Below are 24,912 nucleotides of genomic sequence, written 5' to 3'. Positions count from 1 at the left end.
AGAAGATGAAAGTGAACTCAGATATTTACCATGCAACAGTCATGAATTCAAACTTCATTAGTTCACATCCTGTTGCAAACCCTGTATCCCCAACAAATCCCACAGCAAATGGTCAGAGGCAAATAAGCATGCATCTTCATATAAGAACCGAGTATTGAGTACTTTATTATACTGTAAAAGTGCATTTAAAAAAGCCTTTTAACTCATGATTACAAGGTGAATATTTTGTAGAGGGCAACTGTCACATTTATATACAGAGGTAATCATTACATTTGTTCGTTTAGTTGAAGTACATGATGATCACATTGGTCCAGCACAAAATCAAAGACAAGGTTTAAAATAGATTTTTATTCAATACTGTTGCCTTGTGTTATAATGTCTTTGGTTTTGTAGATCTTAGAGCAGATCATCTCCACCCGATCTTGTCCAAGGAGACACAAGTCCAGTACACACACCACCCGCTCTCCTTCCAAATCTGCAGCAGAAAGCATAACTTCATCTGGAACCAAGCCAAAAGACATTCAGTTAGGTCAGGAGAGCCAATATGTTGTCCAATGTTGAGAAACAATAAAAACACAAAACAAATCCCATCAGCTTTCACCTGGTGGTGGATAAGTCATTTCTATTGGCTGGTCTGAGTTAGGAGGTGGGCAGAGGTGTCCTGATGCCAGACAGGACAGCAAGCTGTTGTCATGGAAACACCATGACATTCCAGCAGCCCGGGGGTTTTTCACTGACAAAATGGGCAAAAACAAGGCATCTACAGCAGTCTTCTGATTTAGACCTGAAACAGAAAGCATAATTCAATGGGTCTTCTATTCCTTCAATACAGGTTCCACTAGGCAATCCGCCATAAGTTATCCACAACTTGGCAGAAGTTCAGCATCTTATGTCTCTCAGAATGACCCACTAAACCAAAGATCTCTATCATATAGAGTAAAGTAATAGTGACCATAGTGACCCATCATATAGAATATGGTAATAATTACAGCACGAACCCATCATATAGAGTACGGTAATATTGGCCATGTGAACCCATTATATAGAGTACGGTAAAAGTGTACATGCAGGAGAAATGTCATTTATAGTCAGTACCTAATTATTGTGAAGTAAAAAAGTGAAAGTGAAGTGATTGTCATTGTGATGTGTTTGGTGTGAGCTGGTGCTACTTCCAAGGACTTCCTGAATTTCCTCTAAATTTAGAATTACATAAACTCAACAAACATAAGTTATGGCTCCCTCACTTATCCCCTGTGCAGTTTGTGAAATGTACAGTTTGTCAAACTCCATCAGTAGTGAGGATTTTACCTGTGGAAAGTGTAGAAGACTAGCCAAAATGATGAAGAAAATAGCCGAGCTAGAAGAGCGCATCCGAAACCTATATTTAATTAGGGAGTCAGAAGTCTTTTGGATTCGAACTGGCAACCTTCGATTTAGGGGGTGCTTCCTTAACTGCTAGGCAACCACTGCCCCTGTCTGGTTTCATCCATATTGCACTATGTCCTTGAATATTACATTTTATATTGATTACCTGCCTACCTCGTGCTTAGAATGCTTTCCAGTCAGTAAATAATAAAACTTTCCACTGAGATATAACAAACAGCCTTGGATGTTGCCCTCCCAAACATAGACCTCCAGGCTTAGTGAGAGATTCAACTTACTGAGTATGGTCAGTGTGTAGTGGCCATTATGGTCAACAGGAGTGGGGAAGGGGTCTTGGACCAGCCTTTCCCCTGGGTTCCATTTCGCAGGATGGAGGTTGAACTTTTGACACAGCAGTTCCCGGTCATCGTAGCTGAAACTCTCTGCCATACTCTCCTGTTGCAGAGCAGTAGTGCTGAGGTGCTCGCTCACTCCAGACCTTATTAAAGGCCACATACTGCTTTCCCACAATGCAGAAGCAGGGTCTGCAGAACGTCTTGTGCTGCTCGAAGGGCCATCCTCTGCATGGGCTCCTGGTTCTTTATCTAAATGAATAAGTCAATAAGCACAAGCAGAAATTTTACTGAATTTTACTATAAAACACCCAGTCAAAGGTACCTGCTGGTTCCGCTGGTCGGATTTCATTTGGAAGTCCATGACAGTCAGGTTCCTCCTCTGCCTCACTCTCTCCTGAATCTTCTTCCTGTATCTCACTGAAAAATATACCTTTAGCTTTACAGGTACAGTTCCCCCGATGCCTGACTACTGACGTCTGTGTGCATTTGGAGTAAAACCGCAGTGCTTTAAACGTTCTTGCTGCTCTGGGTATCAAAATCACATTCCTTTTTGCCGGCAGTTTTCTAGTCTTGCTTCATGTAATACAAGTGTAAAAAAGAATTCAACATGATGATGAAGCACACAAATTGTTAGCCTGTCTGCTGTGCTTCTCACCTCTCTGGCCGGACTTGGAGTCTGGTCATGTAATGGCACTTCATTTGTCTGAGGTAGAGAAGGAGGAGGCGTTATTAACAAAATCAGCAAAGGTCTAGACATATATAGAGACCAAACAACCAAACACAAACACACACACACACTACCTTTTGTTAGGCTTCCGTCGTTTGCGTTTAAGGCTCTGAATGCCGTCTGTGGAGACTGTATCTCGATCTTCTAGACCTGGGACCACCAAATCAGGGACAAAACTCACAGACTGATCAGCCTGCAAGATAGAAATACTGCCATTAAACCAAACGGCTGTTTTATACCTCATATGTAAGGCATTGTCATTTATATGCACCAAATAATCTGATGTGGTTGCTACAGTTAGAGTATTTGGTGATGGATCAGAATGGCAAGTTGTGTCACATAACTTTTATTGTAGTACTCTTTATGCACAGCTTCCACAATCAGAAAAAACACGCACTTCCAAAAAAATGACTAAACATTAAAAAGATGATGTAAGGTGATGTAAAATTAAATTATTACAATTGGGCTGTCGAGGTATGGACAGTGAGATAAAAGGTGTATGGCCATCAGAAAAACATGCTGCAAACCTTAACAAGCATGACTTTAAAAACCTTCTTGGCTTTTTTGCACATCAAATTAATATCGTGGAATAAATAATCCTAAACATAAAAAAAAACAATAATAATGGCATGCAGACCCTTATCATCACAACTCCAAAACTGCAAGAGAAATAGCACACAGATCAATATGCCCGCCAGATCTTCCAGCTGATGATTAAAATATTGATCTAGCACAAATCCCACAGATAAGAAAGTGCTTATAAACAGTTATCAAGTGACTTTGAAACAACTTTTGTACAGCAGAGTGGGCTCGGTTGCTGTGGCAACACAATTAGTGTACACTAGGGCTGTGCAATATGGACAAAATAATCATATTATGATTTTTTGAACGAATATTGCGATTGCGATTTTATTTGTGATTTTGGCAACTGTTTTTGCTTTTTCAAACAAGCTACATACATTCTAAATGTATTCAGTACACAAGAAGTGCATAACAAAACATTTCACAATGAAATAACATAGTATTGTGTTTAATAAACAAAACTGTAGTAAAATTGTCTTTAAAACAGACAACATAAAATAACTAACTGACCTCAACTCTAAATAATAACATACTGTACATAGTAGTACTAACTGCTTGATAAACAAAACTGTAATAAATTGTCTTAAAAACAGACAGCATGGAAAAAATAAAGATTAACTAACCTCAATTCCAGTCATAACAATAAATAAAAACGAACATAAATCAAAACCAAAAAACTGATTTCTCTGTTTAAAGTTTTTTTTGCAAGAAATGAGTGCGAGATGGCAGTTCGTATCTTTTGTCAAGTGTTTGAATTAGTCTTCGGAAGCCGTCTTTACTGACAATGTGCACAGGCATCAGATCTTTGCATATATGATAGTTGACTGACGTTGAATTTCTCTTTGGCACCAAATCATTTTTATTTTGACCTGCATCCATATTTTATGTTGATCTGCCGATCAGCTTCATCGTGCGCTCTGATTGGTTAACATCTTTCTCCCGCTCAGCTTAGCTGTGATTGCCCAGTGCGCTGCGTCAGATCTAAAATCATGCGCACAAGAACATATTCTGAATAAAAATCTAAATAAATTAATGGATAAAATCGCAGCCTTAAGCGGTTTAGAAATCGCATGTGCTTAAATCGCAATTTTTTTTCAATTGCCATTAATTGCACAGCACTAGGGTACACACACAAAAGAAAAGGGGGAATGGGGACTCAATTCACTCCTTCCATGGGTCTGATCACACTACTCTTTACACAAACCTGAGCACACTGCCCTTTCAAAGCTTTCAAAGTACAGAAATATACAGTTAACGTATCGAAGGCTTGCTTTAAAAATGCACACTGCTTGTTTGTTTGGTCAGTAAGACAAGTCGTGACAGGCTGTTCGTACTGCCATGCAAGCTGGCATGAGGTGAGCAGGTACAGACCTGACTGGGTTCGGTGATCTGGCCAGGCCACGGGTGGTAGCGCACGGCTGTGATGTGGCCCTGAATGGCCAGACGCTTGTGTTCCCGATACTGTAGGCTCTCCAGCTCCACCTTGAGGTCGTCAAGTGCAACTAACTGGGTCTGACCTGAGTTTTATGAAAGCATAGGGTCATATTAAAAAAAAGAAAAAAAAAATTAAATGAGTCTAAATAGAAAATATTACAAAATTAATAAAAAAAAATCTATGATAAAAGTTACAAACGTTGATGTAGTCGAACCCATATCTGCTACGGACCAGATACTTCACTAGCGTGAAGGTCAATTTTATGAACGCGGCATTCCATTAGATCAATTTGATTTTAATACAAGGCAGGATCTTTCTAAATTATCCTAAACTTCTGAAGGTTCCTGAATCTCTTCCTGACAAGTACAGTGTGTTGCAAAAGTATTCAGCTCCCTTGAACTTTTCCACATTCACATGGAATTCCAATAAAATAGATTCATGTTTGTGGCTGTAATGTGACAAAATGTGGAAAAGGTCATTGGGACCAAATACTTTTGCAACCCACTGTAGATGTAACCACTGCCTGAATCACATGCTAACCTGATTCCCCGTCGGTGCTAGGGGTGAAGCTGGGTGGAGGAGGAGGGTAGCAATAGTAGCCACCCACCGCGGTCCTTCTCAGCATCAATTTGTCCTTCAGGGTTTTGGTCCACTGGATGAAGGCCTTCACCTGTGGATCGGACAGGTATGGCTGCTTCCTGTGATGACCTAGGTTTAAAAAAGAGAATGCACTACACTGCCGCTGACAAACACATTAAATAATCTAACTTAATAATAGCTGAGATAATCCCTGAGAGTAGTAGATCAAATCTACCCACGATTCTCAATGTCATTTTTAACCAGAGATAATTACAAATAAAAATAGATATATCCTAGTATGAAGACTAGTATACCTGCAATTAACAAACTCACTCACACACTATCTGTACACGCACCATTCACTCACACGTACAGGCAATTTAGTCACCAATTCACCTAGCATACTTGCCTCTGGACCCTAAGGAATCCTACACTAACAAGGATGAGAGAAAGCAAACGCAAGACATATCCCAAATTCAAATTGTGTGAGGTGTGAGGCAATGCCACTAACCGTGTATATACCATGTATATATCTTAATATATTTAACATTTTTGTTGTTGATACTAAAGACTAAACTTGTCCGTGTTGTCCTAGGCTTTGACTCTCACCTGTGGTAAAGATCTGGGTTTCTGCACTGCTGGTCAGATACAGAGCAGAGCCTGGCTCCCTACACACCCTCATCTGGGTACACACCAGGTATGTCACTGGGGACAGAGAGAAGACGAGTAAGGTCAGACCTCATGCACCACAAACATCAGCTCTGCGGTAGGAATTTGCTGGAAACGTCACAAGTTAAAATGAGCAATGCTAACAAACTGAGGCAAAAACAAATCTGAAAAGATGCTGAACTTACTTGGGCATATGCTGTCGAAGACTTCCGGCTGTGATGAAGCAAAGATCTCAAGGATGAACGGTGAGTCAGAGGTCCCGTCCAACGCATGAACCCAGCGGTACGTCCAATACTTCTCTGGGACTGAAAAAACAGAAACTATTCAGTAAGAGTACAGGGATGGGACTAAGACCTTTAGTATATTAGATTATTTTACATTATATTAAAATTGTGTTATAAGACCAGGGCGATTTGACTATGAACATAAGCCTCAAATGTAACGGACAATACTTATATGAAGCTTACTTGTGTTCCCCCTGTTCCTGACTCTCTCAACACGCCCAACAAAAGTGACGAGACCGATGACATCCACAGTCTGGTTACTGGAGAGATGCTCTACTTCAGTCCTAGATATAAGAAAGAGGACATAAAGATTTAAAATGAAACACAGATGAAATGACAAATGATTGGGCAAAAACTACTGTGTAGCTTTACATTACATGATATATAAGGGCAACTTTTAATCAGTGGTTAACTAACATCTATATCCTACTTTCTGGGGCAGGTTTTTCCACCACACTTGTGAGGTCTTACCTTGGGGTAAAGCGGTATGTGACATCAGGTAAACGCCACTGTGGCTTTACATTTTGTGGCGGCACTATTGAAAGCACCGCTGTGGGGCTATGAGGGTTGAGGCAAATTTCTGTGGAAGACATACAAATACATAAAAGGGAAATAAACACACACAGAACATAGAATATAACCGCTCACCGAGGGTGATGGTTATAAGCAGAGGCACATTCCGTTGTGTCACGGTTTCACAATGACAATCACTTCACTTTCAACTAAAAACCGAAGGACTGCTATCTGAGACACCCTCTGTCCCACACCTGTAGAGTGGAAAGCCACAAGGTGAGCGCTGACTTGGGGTCTGGACCGATGCTGGTAGCTGCTCTTCAGACTGTACTGCTCCAGGTAGAGCACAGCTCCTACTGTCAGTCTCTGGTACCACTTCAGACAGAGGTCATTCCACAGGACCATAGACATTGTCCCACTCTGGTCAGCAACCTCAAAGTAGGCCTGTATTACAGCGAACAGAAGAAATTGTGTACATGTGGCTATTAAAACGGAATTATCAAGCACTTTTTTTCTTACCTGATATGGAAAGTCAATGGCCAGGTTCGGTTTCCCATAATACCGCAGACGAGATTTGTGCATCACCCTTACAAGAAGAGGAAACGGGCGCTTGGATCTGGCAAAGAATGCCTCAAGATCAGACAGAAGACAGATTTTTGACGCTGTGAAGAGAAAAAACACACACACACGAAAGGTAAATCTTACTGAATCAACACTGCACTGTGCCAACACAACACACCTTAGCCCCAGGAACCAATACACATCAAGGCATTGCATTTCACTAAATCATAACTGTAAAACGTGTTTGACACTTGAACTGCCTTTATGTCAAGCCAATTGTGATCAAGTCATAATAAAACATTTTTCATCGGGAAGAAGTCTATCCTGAGTCCCGTTACTCGCAGGAGAACCTCACCATCGGCCACCACCACTGGAGAAGCTCCGGGGCTCCAGATCGGCCCGTAGGCGTCCTCGTTGTTCCAGAGGGAAAGGTAATGTTTCCGGCCCAGACGCAGCGGGCCGTCGGGTTGCAGCGAGGCCGAGTTTCCCGCATCGTCGGCGGGCCAGACCAGCAGCGCAGCCAGGCTTCCGACGGACGACAGCACCGCCGACTCTCCGCCGGGGCAGCACTCGAGATCCTCGACGCGCACGAAGCTCTGGTGCAGCCTCCTCTCGTCGTGCACCAAGGAGAGCCGGGAGACGCGCACCTCCGCCCCGCTGCGCAGCGACAGCGTGTGCACCAGGCGGTTCAGGCCGGGACGAAGGTGACATTTGACCCGAGAGATGCCGTCGGTGACCGTCAGGTCATACGCGTAACTGTCGCCGGGCCCCAGAGGCCCGGCGCCGGCGTGGGGGGCCAGGTACCTCTCGACCGCGACGACCGCGACGCGGAGCGGGACGTCGGGTTCCAGGCGGAGGGTCCTGGAGGCGGCGAGCTCCTTCAGCGCGGACAGGAGGGGGGATCTCAGCACCGGGGTCCCCAGCGGGGCCGCGCTCTCAGCACGGGGCATTCTGGAAATCAGTCCCCGGCATTAAAGCGTCTCCGTCGGCAGCGGTTCAGGACCGGACAGCGGGGGCGGAGAAAGTTGTAAACACGTCCGCGGCAACGGTCGTCACGGGATCTTCCTCGTTTTTGTTGCCGCGTGGATTTGTGGCTCGAAGGCTGCGGTGCTGCCACCTGCCGGCTGGGGGGTCGGCGCGCAACAACGCACCAGCAAATTCACTGCAGTTCATGGAAAGTGAAAGGAGTGGTGCCAAAACTTTATTTTGAATTCCAAACCTTTTTCAAGGCCTGGGAATTTCTCTTTTCAAATCCCACAACTGTTCCAGTTTTTTTATTGACCGTAAGAACCCTGAGAGAAAATTTCAGGGGACTAAATCAAATTTTTTTGGCAGAAAACTGCAAGAAGAGACTTGAAAGAAGACAGGCGATGTACAAAAAATAAGGCATTACACATTATTACACACTTTTAATTTAAAATATTTGCATTTTTAATCATGTGACAAGAATGTTTTTTTGGCCCTACATGATAAATCCCACATTTTTTCCCTGGTTTGTTAAAATGTATGGCTTGCCGTATTCAGAGATTACTACTTTCAATTTTTCAATCACTGTCACATTCAGTTGTTGTCAGTTATCTCTGGATGGTTGCGGCCTAAAGGGCGACACGCTGGTCTATGAAGCAGAGGTTCAAACCCCACTAACTACCCACTAAGTACTGTAGGTACTGCTTGTATGGCCTCTGGATAAGGGCGTTTGGTAAATGCTCGCTAATGGGCAATAACCGACTGGTTGTATCTGAATAAATAATGAAACTGCTCTGTGAGGATACGCTGTTTCGGTCCGGGAACAAGACAAGACCGAGGCCCCGAAAACTGGTCTCGAGAACTACAAATCAACTGCTGTGTGATAAAAATTTGCTTTGGTGCCTCCTGTTTTTGTTGTCAAGTTAAAAAAACCAATTAAACAAGCACATCGTGATTATAATTAATCAGTTTTTAACAATCAGCCAACCACATCCAACCACAATGATTAAAACTGTAATGAGCAGGAACTGTCATACTGTTGTTTTTTGTATATATTTTTTTATCAGTATTCCTTCCGTAGGACCCATCCCTCCATCCAAAGAAGAGCTTGTTAACATAGAGGCAAATACAATCAAATTAATCTGCATGTAAAAGTTAGTTCAGCGAACTGGGTATTATCATTTCTGTTCTTTGCATTCTATTTTGGTTCAAATCCTCCAATTCCCAAATCCGCCAATTCCCAAAATCAACAATCATGAGCATGAAAATGTTTTTAAAAATATTTTATTTTATATGTCACATCTTCAAGATTGAATAAAAATAATTTAATATCACTATCACATTAATGTCCACGCTGTTTCAGAATGTAAACTGTTTTGCTGTTTATTAATTTCTTTTAAAACAATATGTTAAAGCTTGTTTTGATGGTATATACAGAAAAAAAAAGCCATACAATATCACTGACTGTGCAACACCCACTTGCAGTACTGAAGAAAAGAAAGACTTTGCCTCCCCCAATAAGACACTTCAATTGTAATTGTTACAAAATATTTGTTTTTGTACTTTTTAAAATCATATAATGTATATAAATGTATTTAAATCTATTTGACATCTTACAAAATAAACAATTGTATTTTCTAAACATTTTTGTACATTCTATATTACAGTATGTGATTCCAGCCCTTATCGGGCAGAAATGGCTGTCGGGTTTTCCACACTTTTGTCTAGTCTGGTAGTAAATACATTAGTCTCCACCAGCGTCTGAACCTCAGGAAACCCAATGCAGTACGCATAACAAGAAGAGGGAATAAAAGTGGGACAAATACAGTGGGTGACATCAAAATAACAGGTCACAGCGAGAGAATCAGTACCATTACACCTTACTGTGAGCAATTCTAGCCGACATTTACACAGCGTCAAAGACAAGATCTGGAAACGCGTTAAAAACTGACTCACACACAAGAGATATAATCTGTTCCTTTATACATATATATCTTGAAATGGGAGAAATTTTGTGTTTTGCTCGACTGAGACAACAGAATTGGTGATGTGTCAGGTGGGTTAACATTGCCTTCAACCATCTTGGAAAGGTCAGTGGTAATGTCACAAGTCATATGGGATTGGTCTGTTCACCACAGGCTGCTGGGGTGTGAACACTTAGTGAAGTACTGCCGCAAGCAAATGCAGTCAAATAGACTTTATGGTTTATAACACCTTCATGAAGTATAATAATGTGTCAAGACGAGTCAAAACTGTCATAAGTATAATGAGAAAATCTGACGTGTACATCTACTTCTGTAATTTATGACTTCAGTCATAGGAGTCTTAACACTTACAAAAAGTTTTCAAAAAGCAAAATGTACGTAAAAAATAGAATAAATAGATTAAAATAATACCCTTCGGTAACTGTCAAGACAGCTAAGATTCATCTACGATCACGTGTCATAACACTGAGAGAAAAAGTCACATGTTCTCAGAACATTTAGGACAGTTTTTGACCTGCTTCAGCACCGACACATTGTGAGTGGATGCCGAAATGACAAACTAACGTAGTGCTATAGGAGGCGTTTACAATGAGCAGGGCAACGAGAGTTCTGATCCATCCCGCTGACTGAACCAGCACATCTCACAGCCCCTTTCTGGGCCGTAACAACCTGAGCCACTGTGACCCACTTCGTGGACACCATTTGTAGGTAACAAAGTGCAAAATCATATCTGTGATCCATACATGCTCAGGGAAATTAAAAAAGCTGCATGGTTATGAACACAAGCATGACTGGCTTGACCAGAGTGAAAAATCTTTTTTTGATGTATATGAAATAAGCTCCAAATTGTTCTAAATCGCATAAACATGTTCTGACTTTTTAGACTGTACAAAAACATTTAATTGTTCAGCATATTATAGAACAATTGTTTTAATAGTAACTGCAGCTTTTACATATAAATCTATAATTATATTTTTGAAACATGCTTATGCATGTGTATGTGTGTACGGTGCTCACCGTAGTTCCACATAAAGAGCCCTACATTTTGCTAAAATAGGCCTGGGGCTGTTTCTATTTGAAAGTGAAAGTGATTGTCATTGTGAAACATTGCAGCACAGCACACAGTGACACAATGTGAAATGTGTCCTCTGCTTTTAACCATCACCCTTGGTGAGCAGTGGGCAGCCATGACAGGCGCCGGGGAGCAGTGTGTGGGGACGGTGCTTTGCTCAGTGGCACCTTGGCAGCTCGGGATTCGAACCGGCAACCTTCAGTTTCCTTACCCGCTAGGCCAACCACTGCCACATGCAAATATCATGCTTTTTCACCCAGTTTTCTCACACTTTGGTTTGACGTACCGCTCTTATTACTATCCAACAGTACAGAACGCTACCCCCCTCAACTCACTCCAACCAACAACCAGAGAGCAACAGGCACTAGGCACTACTGCAGCTACATATACGGCAATCAAGTTGGTCTTGATGATTGCCATTACGATAAAAGCCCTGCATTTTTATATTTTTGAAGTAATAATCCGGTAGTAATAATCTCGTATGGAATGGGTGAAAGAGAGAAGATTTATGGGCAGCAAAAGGTTCATACAAGCACAGCACTATCCATGGTTGAAGGAATGTAAAGATATTTTCATACAAAAATACTTTTCATTTCATTTACAGAAGTACATCAGTTTTCGTTTACTCTTGCCTAATGTCAGCAGACAGAAAACAAAAAAACATTACATTAAAAAAGTATAAATTAAACATTCATTTGTTTGAAATTGACATTGCACATAGAAAAGGGTAAAACGGCACATAATGTGAGTCAGTCGTTTTTTTTTTTTCTTTTTTGTCTTTGTCTTTTTGAGCAGCATCGGTTATCAAAAGGAGGATGGTGGCAAACAAAGTGAAGGAAAGTGACCTTGTCCTTATTAAAGCACACAGTTAAAGAACAGAAACAGAAAAAGTGCTGGCAATCAAGGAAACAGAAACCCTCGGCATACCCTTCAAATGGCCCAGACCTTCAGAATCCAGTAGCACTTAACCACTTAAACGTCAATGGGACTAAATTGATCAAATAAAAAAAAAAACACTACAGCATAGAACTGCCACCAAAAGACTTTTTTCCATTATAAAACAAAACAAAGTTTACGACAGGAAAGTTTAAAATCATTTTTAGTGTGTTATCGTAATCGGAAAAGTAATACTTTAATTACAGAAGCACATACAAAACTCAATCTCTCAATCCCGGCTGCCGGAGCCCATCCCGGGACACTGGACGCAAGGTGGGGACTCTCCCAGGGCGGGGCACTAGCCCATTGGAGGGTGCACACATACCCACAGACAATTCAGAGTCGCCAATTCACATAGTGTGCATGCCTCGGGATGACAGGTGGAATCGGGAGAACCGGAATCCGGAGAAAAATCACAATCTTGGATATGTGAGGCCACGTCGCTAACCGCCATGCTACCATGTAGCCCACATACAAGCTTGTATTTATGGGAAATGTGTGTTTCATGCTTTTCTCCATGGTGGCAGTTCTGAGCTCCAGTACAAGGTGGATGATTAAAGGATGAACTGTGTAGCCGGACAGAACAGTTAAAAAAAAAACTTGGAGCTAAGCTGAATATTGTCATTTACAGTACATACTAACTTCTGATTGTCATTTACAGTAAACATGGACATTTCCTCTAATGATTTTGTTCAATTTGGTCAGTCAGAACCTAACACAGGCACAATGATCAGCCACAACAGTAAAACTACTGAAAAACGTTGCTGCGAATGGAACAGTGTAGCGAGGGCCTTCTGTCAGCAATGTTCCCATCCACACCACAAATTATTGTTCAGGTTCGCTTTAAGTCAGTTTTTCCCTGTAGCCCCCCTGGCTGTGTCCATGACAAGCCAGGACCTCCCAACCCCAATAAACAGCAGTTGCAGGTTTTTGTTCTTATTCTACTTATTTTATACTGCAGGCAATATAGAGTCTATATAAACGCTCGACTCGACTGTTATACTGTGTGGTGCATTTAAATGAATGACAGGCACGCAGTCAGTGTTTTTACCATTTCCATACAGCCATGACCTGTCACCTTTCGCAATGTTCAGCCCCTTAAAAAATCGATTGTCTATGCGCACGCTATGAGCGGGAAATTATAAACATTTCACATCATAAAATTTTACATCTATCTCGCGATAATCGAAACCTATCACCTGACAACGGTGGCCAAGGATTGCAAGTCAATTGAACATTTCAACATTTAGTAAAATAAATTTACAACATGCAAAAACACTTTTACCAATCGGCGAAAACAAATTTACAAGAAGCCAATCGTAATGGAAGGATAGGTACTATAGACCGGAGGTTTGTGACCGAGCCCAACTAAAATGATAGGACTTGGGTACGAACCCGAGCCGACCTGGGCCAAGCATTCCAGCTCTAGTCTATATAGCACACAGGGTTATACAGAGTTTTGATTATCCTTTTGTGTGTCTTATTGCTTATACCTTTAACATTTACAAATATAATTTTGGTAATGGCAGCGCAGATACGATCCAGCACTACGGAGGTAGTTTTAATGTTGTGGCTGACCTGTGTGTATACATACACACCAATTTTTAAACTCTGCTATTTTAAAAATAATATTTAATTATATTTTTAACTTGCAACAACCTGAGATAAAAGCATGATCCGATTTCCGACCAATTTATGAGCAATTTTGAGGACAATAGTTTGGAGAAACGGTGACAGTTTGTGGAGAAAGAGTATGGTAATGCTCACGTTGGTTGTGATGAACTGGTTTTGTTTTTTGCTTCCTGTCTGATGAGCTCCACGCTGGGCAGCATCTCAGGATTACAGTATGGCCAACACTTTCTCTCTGTATGGGACACTGAGGCGGTAACAGCAGAAATTGCACCTCTCTCCTCCTCTTCGTCCTCTTACGCTGATTGTCTACAGACTGAGGCAGGTCAGTCCGACCCAATCCTGACAGTCTGTACTGGGCTGGTACTTTTAGGTGTAATGCCTGTTTAAAATGGCATTGTTTAACTGAGGTTAGGCACCACACTTTTCTAACCTGTGTCTTCCACTGTGAGGCTCAACCCCAGACCCATCCACATAAACAGCCACACCGCTGTCCTACACATGATTCTGCATCCAGCGGCTGGGGTGAGGGCACTGTAAGCCTGAGGGGGTAGGGCTTGCCCTCCCTGATTCGGGGGTTAAGGTCACCTCAGGATGGGTTTCACAGGTCAAAGCTTGTTTCTGTGGAAACAGCAAGGCTTTGGCTGCCTAGTGACGTTTGTTTCATCGAGCACATCAGTGTCTTTACCTGTAAAATGTGCTATCAGCCAATTTTGGAGCCTCCTGTGCACCCTTTTATCCAGCATACCATAAAAATCGATGCAGTTTCTTTGGCTGCTCTGGACGACCTTAGCTCAGCGGCTCTGAGGTGACCGTAGCTACCGTGGGAGCGTGTTCCTAAAGTCCGACAGGCTGCTGGATGCTGTTTGGGAATGGTGATGCTGCTGTTGTTGTGTCTGTGGTGGCTGCTGAATATATCCCAAAGTGCTTTGCTGTGGGATATTAGTGGTGTGGAAGAAAGTCTGAGTAGTTCCACTCTGCAAGAGGCCTTGAGGCTGCATCTGTGAACAGAGTGGGTAAAGGATCATGAGAAGCAATTAATTAATGTAAACTGTGTGTGCATAATAATTACACATATACATTTACATTCGAATGAGTCACATGAAGCTTTAATTAATTAAAGGAATACAAATAAGCAAACAAACAGCAGGTCACCATATATTGCCACTATATTCGCCAGAGGAGGCTATACTTATGAAGTTGATTTTATTTGATTTAGTTTTTAGATTCTACATCAGATGTTCCCAAAGTAGGTGGCATGTTCCTGGGAAGCAGATAGCTTTAACTGTTAAATCTATACAAAAAATGTAATACCCAATGCATGTCACATTTTTTATTAAAATCCAGTGGAGTTTGGAAACAAAAAGGGGGTGGATGCTCAAAAACACATGTATCAGTGATCAATGCTACAAATATCAATACATAAAATTTATTTCATTTTATGAAAATAAATCTTATGCTTCACCCATGCTGACATAAACAACATTGTTTGCTGTAAGCTCTCTTCCCATCTAGTACCTGAAAGAAGTGCTGTGGCTGTTGGCCCTGGTGTGGGTGCGATGGGTAGGTAGGCGGGGCTTGTGGCGTGATGAAAGTGTTGTGTGGGATCATTATGGGTGAGGTGAAGACCGGTGAGGGCACCAGCACAGCGTTACAGTTCACCTGCTGCATGGGGAACGATGATGCCATCATCTGCTGGTCTAGAGAGTATCTGTGGCACACAAACAAGACAAAAATGAGCTCAATCTTCTATCTAGAAACTAAGACTGTTTATAGCACAAGTTCAAATATGTACAAATGTACAGAAATAAAACATGCCACAGATACAAGTACCGCTAAATACACACTTGGTCTGCTGGATGGCTGTGTTACAGAGTGGAGACTGAGCGCTCCCACTGCTCTCTGCTACAGGTGTCTGCATTGGCTGATTCAGCAGCATCCTGTCCAATAGAAAAGTTACATCAGACAGCAGGCACGCTCAGGTTCCAGTTGATGCTTTTCTTGTTGCTTTGCTAGATTTCATTGTTGCTTCATTTAATTGTGCTGTAAACCTGAAGAGTGTCAAGTGTGTAGGCGTGTGTGTACCGAAGTTGCCTGTCCTGGCCATAGTCGGTGGTGTCTGGATGACTTTGGCTGGGCTCCTGCATGGCTCTGCTGTTGGGGTGTGTGTGTGAGAACAGCATGGGGTTGCTGTAGAAGGGCATGGTCAGGCTGGTTTGCGTCTGGACTGGAACGCTGACAGTCTGCATGGAACCACCATGGCTCATCCTCTGCTGCTGCTGAGATTCAGCATTTAACACTCACAATTATAAACTGAACATTTTACAGCATTTTACATCTTTAAATCCACAAATAATTATTGGAATCAAAACATAAAAGGGGTGTAGAGGAATTGGAAAGAGTACTGACACTGGTGATAAAACACAAGTTTATTATCATGGTTAATGTATATTGTTTTGTAGTACTTTTGTAGTAGTGTGTCATCACCTGAGGTGAGGAGCTGCTGGGAGTCTCTCTGAGCAGTGTGTGTGGTGCAGAGCTGTGAGGTCCACCACACATGGGCGGCTTTAGGTGACCACTCGTCTGCCTAATGACTCCGGACTGGCTGTGCTGCACCGGCCGTCCGGGCCCCTGTTGCTGCAGTGTTGCCGTAGGGAAATCACCATGAAGTGGTTGCTGTAGCAACATCTGAACCACAGCAGACAACAGTAGAATGTGTAGCCCTGATTTATCAGCTAGGGTGTATTTTAAAACCACAATTAATAAAAGAGTGTTGTTATCATGTTTACTTCTATTGGTTAGAGGAATGGTGATTTAAAGGAATTATATTAATATATACTTATATATTAATGTCAAATAAAATTATGTAGATTAATCATTGGAAACTGAACAGTGCAATAATTGGCTGATCACATAATATAAAAGTAGTTCAAAATATATGCTGCAGGCACCCCTCATTGGGTTCCAGTTCAGACTTGCATGTGTGTGAGAGAGCTTGCTGAATCTCACTATAATGCACAATATGAAATCATGACAGAAACAAGTGAGGGAAAGAGGCTCAGACAGGGAGTAACGGGGAGATGATCTGGTCATTAAAGAAACAAACAAACAAACAAACCAAACAGACTCGGGTGGTAAATAATACAGGAATAAAATGCAAACTGCATTTTAGTTAGAAAAAAAGGTTCTGCCTAACGGCTAATTCGATTGATGCACCCTCAGTCACATAGAAGATGGATCATGTGATCCAACAACCCTATAACACCTTCACTGTCTGTCTCCATCGTTATGTATGGATTGTTTTTGTGCCTGTGTCTGTGACTCCACACAGAAAATTAAGAAACTGCATTACTTGCATTTATTTATATTTATAATTTATTAATTAATTGCAACAATTAACACATTCATTTTGATAACCCAAGTGTATGTATACCTGCAGGTTGGCCAGTTGTAGTTTTTCTTTAATGTCATGAAGTTCCTGCTGCTGGGTCTTGATGTCGGCCTGCAGGATACGTGTTCTCTCCTCTAGCTGCTCCTTCAGCTGGTGCATCACTCCTAGCTGGGGCTGCTGGAATGGGTAGAGAGAGTGTGGCTGCTGCTGCTGCTGCTGCTGCTGCTGTTGTTGTTGCTGTTGCTGTTGTTGCTGCTGCTGTTGTTGCTGTTGTTGCTGCTGCTGTTGGTGCTGTTGTTGTTGTTGTTGTTGTTGTTGCTGCTGCTGTTGTTGCTGTTGTTGTTGTTGCTGTTGTTGCTGCTGCTGTTGTTGCTGCTGCTGCTGCTGCTGCTGCTGCTAAAGGGTCAGAGAGGGCAGAGGTTACAGGATAAACATCACCAATTTTGACATCTTCTGCAGAGAGGGGAGGAGGGGACTGACCATAACGTGGTTGTTGCAGGTGGGTGAAAGGGGGAGGAGCTCTGAGGAACTCTGACGCTGAAGCAGTGTCTGGTACAGGAACACAGCAGGGCATAACAACCAGACACTCAGACACACACAAGGGTGTATTACACATGCACACACACAACACATCAGGTAATGGAGGATAAATACATTTACAGTAACAAACTAAGCTAAACAGCATACTGTTATGGGTGTAAGTGTGTAATAGAGAAGTATTTCAGAGTACTTGTTTGCTGAGTGTCACTGTGTGAAAATGCTGATGCATGCAAGTGTGGGTTTCTTTTCACCTTGGAGCCGATTTGAGAGATTCTGCTGGAACTCTTCTCTGCTCCTATAGCGGTCGACTGCCGAGAGGACGTGCAGGCCTCTGTGTATCTCACTGAAGAGTTGGCTATGTACAAAAAAGAAGTAGTAGTCAGTGTGTGTGTGTGTGTGTGTGCTTATTCTTTAAAAAACATCTGTTAGCTGGGCTGTCCAGTGTGTTTTGGTTTGGCTGTTATGCAGTTTTAAAAACAAATACTTACAGGCCGAGTCAGACAGAGCAGTGTGGGACGATTTGCGAGAGCTGTGGGATGAGACGGAGTGTGCCCCGCTGATCCGTTCATGTGGGGCTTCCAAAGATGGACACATGTCCAGAAACACCTCCTGCCCCTGCAGAAATACACACATTTACAGCATTTATCAGCTGCCCTTATCCACAGCAACTTACAATCAGTAGGTACAGGGACAGTCCCCCCTGGGGCAATTCAGGGTTAAGTGTCTTGCTCAGGGACACAATGGTAGTAAGTGGGGTTTGAACCTGGGTCTTCTGGTTCATACGCGAGTGTGTTACCCACTAGGCTACTACCATACCTGTACAACACACAGCTTTGCAATGTGCAACAGTACTCATACATCCCCTTTAATCTTCATTAGTGTGTACCAACTTCTACTGAATGTTCTACCTTGTCGGAGGATGTGGCCATCTCAGCGTTCTCCTCCAATCCAAAATCTCTCCTCCTTTCTGCTCGCACCTCAGCATAGCTAGAGAGACAGTCAAGCACACATACATGTTACATCCTGTTCATCAATAAACGCATGGAGAGCACCACTAACGTTACTGTATGAACTAAGACAAATACAGTGAAGAACATTCACATGCTTTAATGTAGGCTTTGAAATGTTTTTGAAATATTAGTTATGTAATGAAGCCAGATGTGGATTTAAATGTGTTTCATGTAATGATGCCAGCTGTGGAGTTAAATGTGTTTCAAAGTGCTCTGGTTCAAGGGAACCACTAGAGAGCACTAGACAACACAGAGTGGAGAGCTTCTTTTGGCGGTAATATGTGAATAGAATACCTTGGTATCTTCAGTGCTTGGCAGATATCTTACAGAAACAGGTCAATGTTGTTGGGACACATTTATTTATCTGAATTTGTATTATGAGTTAATAGCTCTCCAGGGAGATCTTAAGACACTGTCACACCCCAGTGTCATGCTGGCCTTGATCTCCACTGATTGGCCTGTGTTCACCTGTCCCCAGCAGTATATATGCCGTCCTTGTGCTGATTCCTTGTCAGTAGACCATCTGTCCACCATGCAACTCAATGTGTGCGTCAGTTATTTGTCTGATCTGCTAATATTGTTTGATGGGTTGTTTAATTAATCTTCAAATATAAAATGTACAAGATATAAGTTATAAGATATCATTACAAAACAATATTTTAAGCTAATAAGTTTTATTGATTATCCATATCAGCACCAATTATTACTCTTTCATACTGAGCATGAACAGACAATGGTTTGAGCAAATGACATTATAGATTCTTATGGCAGCAACACAGGTTCTGTTTCCAATTTAGGCCTTAAATCTGGCATTTTTTCTGTTGGCACACAAACTTGAAGGGCTCTATATTAATATTTTTCATTACTTGTAGACTGTTCACTATTTATACAGATGTGTCAAAATGTTCTTTTTTATCAAACTTCTTTTCTTTATTAAGAATATTCTTTTTTCATTATTTGCCATCAAACCGCGACGTTTGCTTGGTGTGTAAACAAAGACGCCAAATATAAGTAATAAATTACATTTCTCAGCAGAAACCTGAATATGAATGAGACTGCAATTTGAGAGTAAACAATGTTTTATAGACACAGAGAGAAGCTTGAGGGAGTTCAGCATCTTATTAAGTAAAGAGAATTTAATATTTTAGATGCTACAATGCCAAACTAACCAGAAAGTATACCATTGATCTAAAACAGGGTCATGGCTGTTAAAAGAGGATAAAATAGTCAATAAGGCAGATGCACTGATGGGATGGGGAAGGTCCAGAATCCTGACAAAATAATCAATTTTCTGGTTAATCAGCATAGCTGTTCCATAGAAAAAAAAACTAATAAATCCTTGTTTGGTGCCAATAAAATAATGATTTCGGGACACAGAAGCTCGTCCCAACAGCCAACTATAGACTTCCTTTATGAGTTGTGCTCATATATCATTAATTAAACATTTTAGCACAAAAAATAGATGTAAATTTAAATGCACACACAATTGTAGAAAAGCAAATCTCAATCCCAGAATGCACATGTGCATTTTAGTTGAATGTTTAGTGAATGTTGTAGAGAGTTAAATCATTTTGCACAGTTAATCCTATAGCTAAACTGATTTAAAGTAGAGAAGCTAAAATGCAATGATGGGGGTTTCTCTAATACTAGTGGAAGATTGGCACAACTGTTCCTCCATATCAACCTCAGTTAATTGAGTCTGGGTGAAATCTTAATTCACTGTAAATCTCAACGCAACAAAATAACTTCCTCTCTCTCCCACCAACGCACTCTAGATCAAAGTGGCTTTCTTCTGCATAGAAAATGTTTAACCAAACTGATCACACATTGTTACAAGGCTGTCAATCAATCTCAGGAAACACAACCTGCTATTATCAAGCATGAAAAACAACATGCATAAATGCAACCGTTTCAAATTATGTGGCAATAAATATCATCACATGAGTCATGGATGTACTGCATAATAGTGTTTAATAATACATATAATGTAAAACCAATTTTCAGTAGTCTGGTGTGTGCGTGTGTGAGTGTAGTATCCTACCTGACGACAGTGTGAGTGCAGACAATAAATTCAGGTTTGGAGTTCCACTGGTGGTAGGTGATGTAGTAATGCGTCTGGAGCCAGATCCACTGCTGGCCTTTTGTTAGGAAACGATAGTAGCAGGACTTCCCCTTCCCAAACTGCATCACTGTATAACACACAGACACATACATACAAAACATGAAGCAAAGTTGCATGATGCCTTGAATGGACTTAAAGCTGACAGTAAAATTGCCTAGCCCACAGCAGCAAATTCTCTCTGGCACTCTGGTGTTGCTTTAGTCAGATAAATTGTACTTCAAGACATGATCATTTCACACTCATTTCTCAAGCCTGTGATTTTTAGCAAACAGAGAAAATTAGCTGACAGTAAAAATGTTTCATATTTCAACAAAATATACAATTCACTCAGAATTCAGCGTAAAATATATATATATTTGAACCAGCTGCAAAAACTATTAGCATTGTCAAAATGATTACTGTTTACTTAAATATATGCATATCGAAAGACTGAGGTGGGTGATCTGATTTCTGAGCGCGTCTCAGACCATGTTTCTGCCCTCAATTCTCTGCTGTGGAGAAAACTCAATATACAACTGCTCACTGATGGAAACAGTGCTGTAACTACAGTGAAGTGACCTATTTCAGCAGAATGGTTGCCAGTGTGTGTGTGAGAGAGAGAGAAAGAGAGAGACAGGAGATGAGATAGCAACAAAAGAAAGTGAGAGACGGGGAGAGAGGAAAAAAAAAATACCAATAGCAGCTGACACAAAGAAGCCGAGAGAGCAGGGCAGATGGGAGAAGGAGGAAGACAGAGAGACAGAGAGAGGCAAGTGCACTCACGTTGTTTATGACACTGTGCGATAAGCTCCAGGTCATCCACATGATAGTAATCATACCCTGAGGTCCCTAGAACCTCAAAGGGCAGGTAGCCGATGATGGGGGAGGCTCTGGAAGGAAAAGAGAGAGGAGCGATTTTTTTTTCTTCTCTTCACAGCAGGAGCACCTCCCTTATAACCACCAGAGCTCATCAGGCCATCAATTTGGAGGTACATGTAACATAATGAGTTGCGAAACAGAGGACAATGGAAGAAACAGTCAATTAGAGTATTCTGCGTATTTTGGACATTTTACAATGCAGCACTATTTACTGTATTTACTATAACATCATAATTTGATTATCGATGTATCAGAATATCAAGAGATGAAACACATATTCAAAGACATCATCATTTCAGCATAATATAACAGATTTTAAATGTTAAGCGGCATTGTGCTAAGAGCTTCAATCTGCCATCTGTTTTTTCCTCTTCAAAATCCACCAATTAATTCAGCATGTAATCAAGGAATGTCCTGATAATGTCAAAATTGCTGCCGGAAATGTTTTAATTGTTGTTTGTTGAAATATACATGCATTTTCAAAGAATACAAGGTGTTCTTTTAACACTTTGCAGGTTCCTGGTTAGAGTTAAACCTTGTTCTAACACTTATTAAATAACTGGAGAAGGAAGACACGAAGCAGGTCGATTAACACGAAGCAGATGTTAACATTACAAATACAGATGTTGGCTAGTGTTTAATATAGCTGATGTGTTCCAAAGGTTAACATTCCAAATACAGAAGTAATACTAAAAGATGATTGCATGATAACTTATATACATTTTCCAACACTGGTACTTAATTAATTTAAAAAGACTGAACTCACAATGGATTTTCCATGGCCTCTAGAGAAAAGAGCAGTAGCTCAATGGTGTTGTGAATGCTACACTTTATGTTTTTTTGAGGGGCTTTTGGGTTGAAAATAAATAGACATTTAATGTGGCTGCTACCCATCCAGCCAGCTTTCATTTCTGAAAAGAATATGAATGCTCAGTTGAATTCAGCTAAAGCCCTGAAACTAAATTCATCAATCAGTAAGAAATAAAGATTTAATCTAACAAACACAATCCTCTCAAAGACTGTTGAGTAATGACATTACTCCGATTGAGGCTCTAGAACAGAAGTTGAAATGAGGACAGGTTAGTCCAAGCAAGATTCAAATTATGTGGAAAATATATTTGAACTCACAAACCATTCCAAAGTGTAACAGCCTCCTTTGTGTTATAATTTGTTTAATCTACAATTCATTTTATTACATTCTGAACCCTGCCTGACCAGTAAAAAAAGACCTGTAATATTTGTGGGAATATACATATCATATGTGTAAATTTACTTAAATTCATAATATCATATTATACTATATATCAAGAACTCAAGTGTATGTAAATTATTATATGGAGCTTTAAACAAGCAGTATTATTACTTATAGGAACACAAAATTAGATGTGACAGCTGACACTCTGGGGACATTCTGAAGAGATGAAATGCTTTCCCTTTCCATTACTATGTTTATTATTAATTAATGTTTTTCCTTAAAGCTCGTTGCCATATAATATTTTTTCCACATTTACTTAATAGAGTGCAGACATGCAGCAATGGAACCCTGTGTGTGAGAAGCGTGTGTGTGTCACTATGCCAAACGGGCAGTGTTACATTAGGTCAGTGAGCAAAATTTGGCAGAGCTGAGCAGGTCTCCATTTATAGTTCCGAGAGCACAGGACGTCCAGTTTCCACTCTGAGAGTCAAGTCGCACCACACTTATGTAACAAAGTGGTAAAGACTACACCAACGGAGGATTTGCATGGGACACCGGGGGAGGGATGGGCGACAACTGTGAACAACTACTGACACCAACACACAGTCCATTCCCCAACTACAAATGTCAATTTATGACGTCATTCAATTGCTGTGAATTTCCCCCTCCTTACAATGTAATGGAATAATTAGAGCATGCTGGGAGTGTGGAAGCCTACATGTTAAAAGACCAGAACCTGCTGAAAGACTGACATTCTCAGTGCTAGGCCTGTTTTTATTTTATAGTGGCAGAGATTGTTACGTTCGTTTTTTTTTCTCATGCACTCCATTTGCAAAATTACAGTTTACAGTTCTTGGCCTTCCTGTTAAACCCTATTGGACTTGGCCTGAGCTTGGTGACCAACTTGACGTTCCTTTTAAGAATTGAGGAACAATTTACAGCCTCCAGAATAGCTTCAGGGCTATGGCAGCAAGGACATTGGCCATTCTGCATAATGCTGACCCAGATGCCCTAAAATGACCTAAAACAAAATTCCAGATTACACACCATCTCTTACCTGTGATCTAAAAAGAGGAACTTCCACTCCAGGCTGTGTCTGGAGGTGAACTCATCACAAGGTTCTTCAACGTTGCACAGATCCTGTGAATTCAACAGCCAAAACGTCAGAGGCATAAATAAACTAATGCATAAATAAAAGGAAGAGAGTGTGATTCCGGCATAGAACGTGGGTCAGGGATACCTTGAGGAACTGTGGCGTGGCCAGCCGAACAGTGGCCACAAGGCAGACCTGTTCCTCCAGGGACACCTGTAGAGTCCTGGGGAAGGTCAACTCAAATCCGTTACAGGAGGACGTAGGCACTGCAAAATCAAGAGTCACCGTGTGGATTAGGAGCCTCTATCGTCCAACACAGTCCTAGGAATCGAAGCTCTTTGATGTCAATGGAACAAATCAGATAAATCGAAGGTGAGGCACTGCAATCTCTCGCCAAATTACTCCAGATTGTGTGACTTCAAGGTTCATTACTTGCTCACACTGACCACAGTAAATCCCCAATGCTGCCCTTTTATATTTTGCTAAAAAAATGGTAATTGAGTAGGCTGCATCCACAAAAGCTGCAATGATGAGTAATGCTGGGCTACGGGTTGCTTGTGTGGGGGGGAAGCAACCGTTCTTCAGGTAGTGTGGCGACGGAGAAGAAAAAACACGATAAGGCTTGTGGGATGTATTTGAGATCATCCACATGAAGCTCATTCTGAAGCTATTTTCACTCATGGGCAATTTCACAAAAATGAAGATTGTTGTATGTCCATAATGCCGTTTTATAAATTTTGTCAGTCTTGTGGCTAAATTATGACTGCTGATAGAAAGACACTTAAATAAAACTGATATTGACCAATATTAACACAAAGGAATAATAAGCAACAATAACCAAAATTCCAGGAGTGGAAATAAGTTTGTATGAAACATCAACCCATTGGTTAATCCTCTGTAATTATAGTAATGAATCAGGCGCCGTCTCTAATGCTGCACCCCAGCATTTAAAGGGGTTAATAAGCAACGGCACCTCAGCCAATTCAACCTGAAATATCAGGCTCATGATTCATAACAATAATTATTTGTCACTTTGGACACACAGTA

At 41.2% G+C, this 24,912-nt stretch overlaps 2 protein-coding genes across 2 annotated transcripts in view; both read right to left on the bottom strand.

Annotated features, from left to right (window-relative positions):
* Window positions 1–333: 333 nt before the first annotated feature.
* On the bottom strand, window positions 334–8,143 carry radx (RPA1 related single stranded DNA binding protein). Its single transcript, XM_028983791.1, has 15 exons — window positions 7,424–8,143; window positions 7,027–7,169; window positions 6,762–6,951; window positions 6,466–6,574; window positions 6,178–6,278; window positions 5,896–6,015; window positions 5,651–5,746; window positions 5,003–5,170; window positions 4,399–4,544; window positions 2,520–2,638; window positions 2,374–2,421; window positions 2,041–2,135; window positions 1,662–1,967; window positions 602–784; window positions 334–499 (listed from the first exon to the last, which is right to left on the bottom strand). The coding sequence occupies exons 1-15, from the start codon at window positions 8,016–8,018 to the stop codon at window positions 348–350; spliced, it is 2,571 nt and encodes an 856-aa protein (XP_028839624.1). The 5' UTR covers window positions 8,019–8,143; the 3' UTR covers window positions 334–347.
* A 3,704-nt stretch (window positions 8,144–11,847) lies between these two features.
* The window catches only part of npas2 (neuronal PAS domain protein 2), a 48,489-nt gene continuing 35,424 nt past the window's right edge, over window positions 11,848–24,912 (bottom strand). The window contains exons 9-22 of the mRNA XM_028982510.1: window positions 24,013–24,131; window positions 23,830–23,912; window positions 21,482–21,588; window positions 20,639–20,786; window positions 18,496–18,574; window positions 18,076–18,202; window positions 17,839–17,942; window positions 17,534–17,596; window positions 17,090–17,299; window positions 16,144–16,344; window positions 15,742–15,932; window positions 15,504–15,596; window positions 15,175–15,367; window positions 11,848–14,657 (exon numbers count right to left, since the gene is read on the bottom strand). Coding sequence (XP_028838343.1) covers window positions 14,475–14,657; window positions 15,175–15,367; window positions 15,504–15,596; window positions 15,742–15,932; window positions 16,144–16,344; window positions 17,090–17,299; window positions 17,534–17,596; window positions 17,839–17,942; window positions 18,076–18,202; window positions 18,496–18,574; window positions 20,639–20,786; window positions 21,482–21,588; window positions 23,830–23,912; window positions 24,013–24,131 — 1,901 coding nt within the window. The 3' untranslated portion in view covers window positions 11,848–14,474. The remainder of the gene's footprint in view (window positions 14,658–15,174; window positions 15,368–15,503; window positions 15,597–15,741; window positions 15,933–16,143; window positions 16,345–17,089; window positions 17,300–17,533; window positions 17,597–17,838; window positions 17,943–18,075; window positions 18,203–18,495; window positions 18,575–20,638; window positions 20,787–21,481; window positions 21,589–23,829; window positions 23,913–24,012; window positions 24,132–24,912) is intronic.

This window comes from Denticeps clupeoides, chromosome 6 (genome assembly GCF_900700375.1).
Source record: "Denticeps clupeoides chromosome 6, fDenClu1.1, whole genome shotgun sequence".
Taxonomy (NCBI): Eukaryota; Metazoa; Chordata; class Actinopteri; order Clupeiformes; family Denticipitidae; genus Denticeps; species Denticeps clupeoides.
Note: the sequence above shows the minus strand (reverse complement) of the source record. Positions and strands in the feature narration are given on the sequence as shown.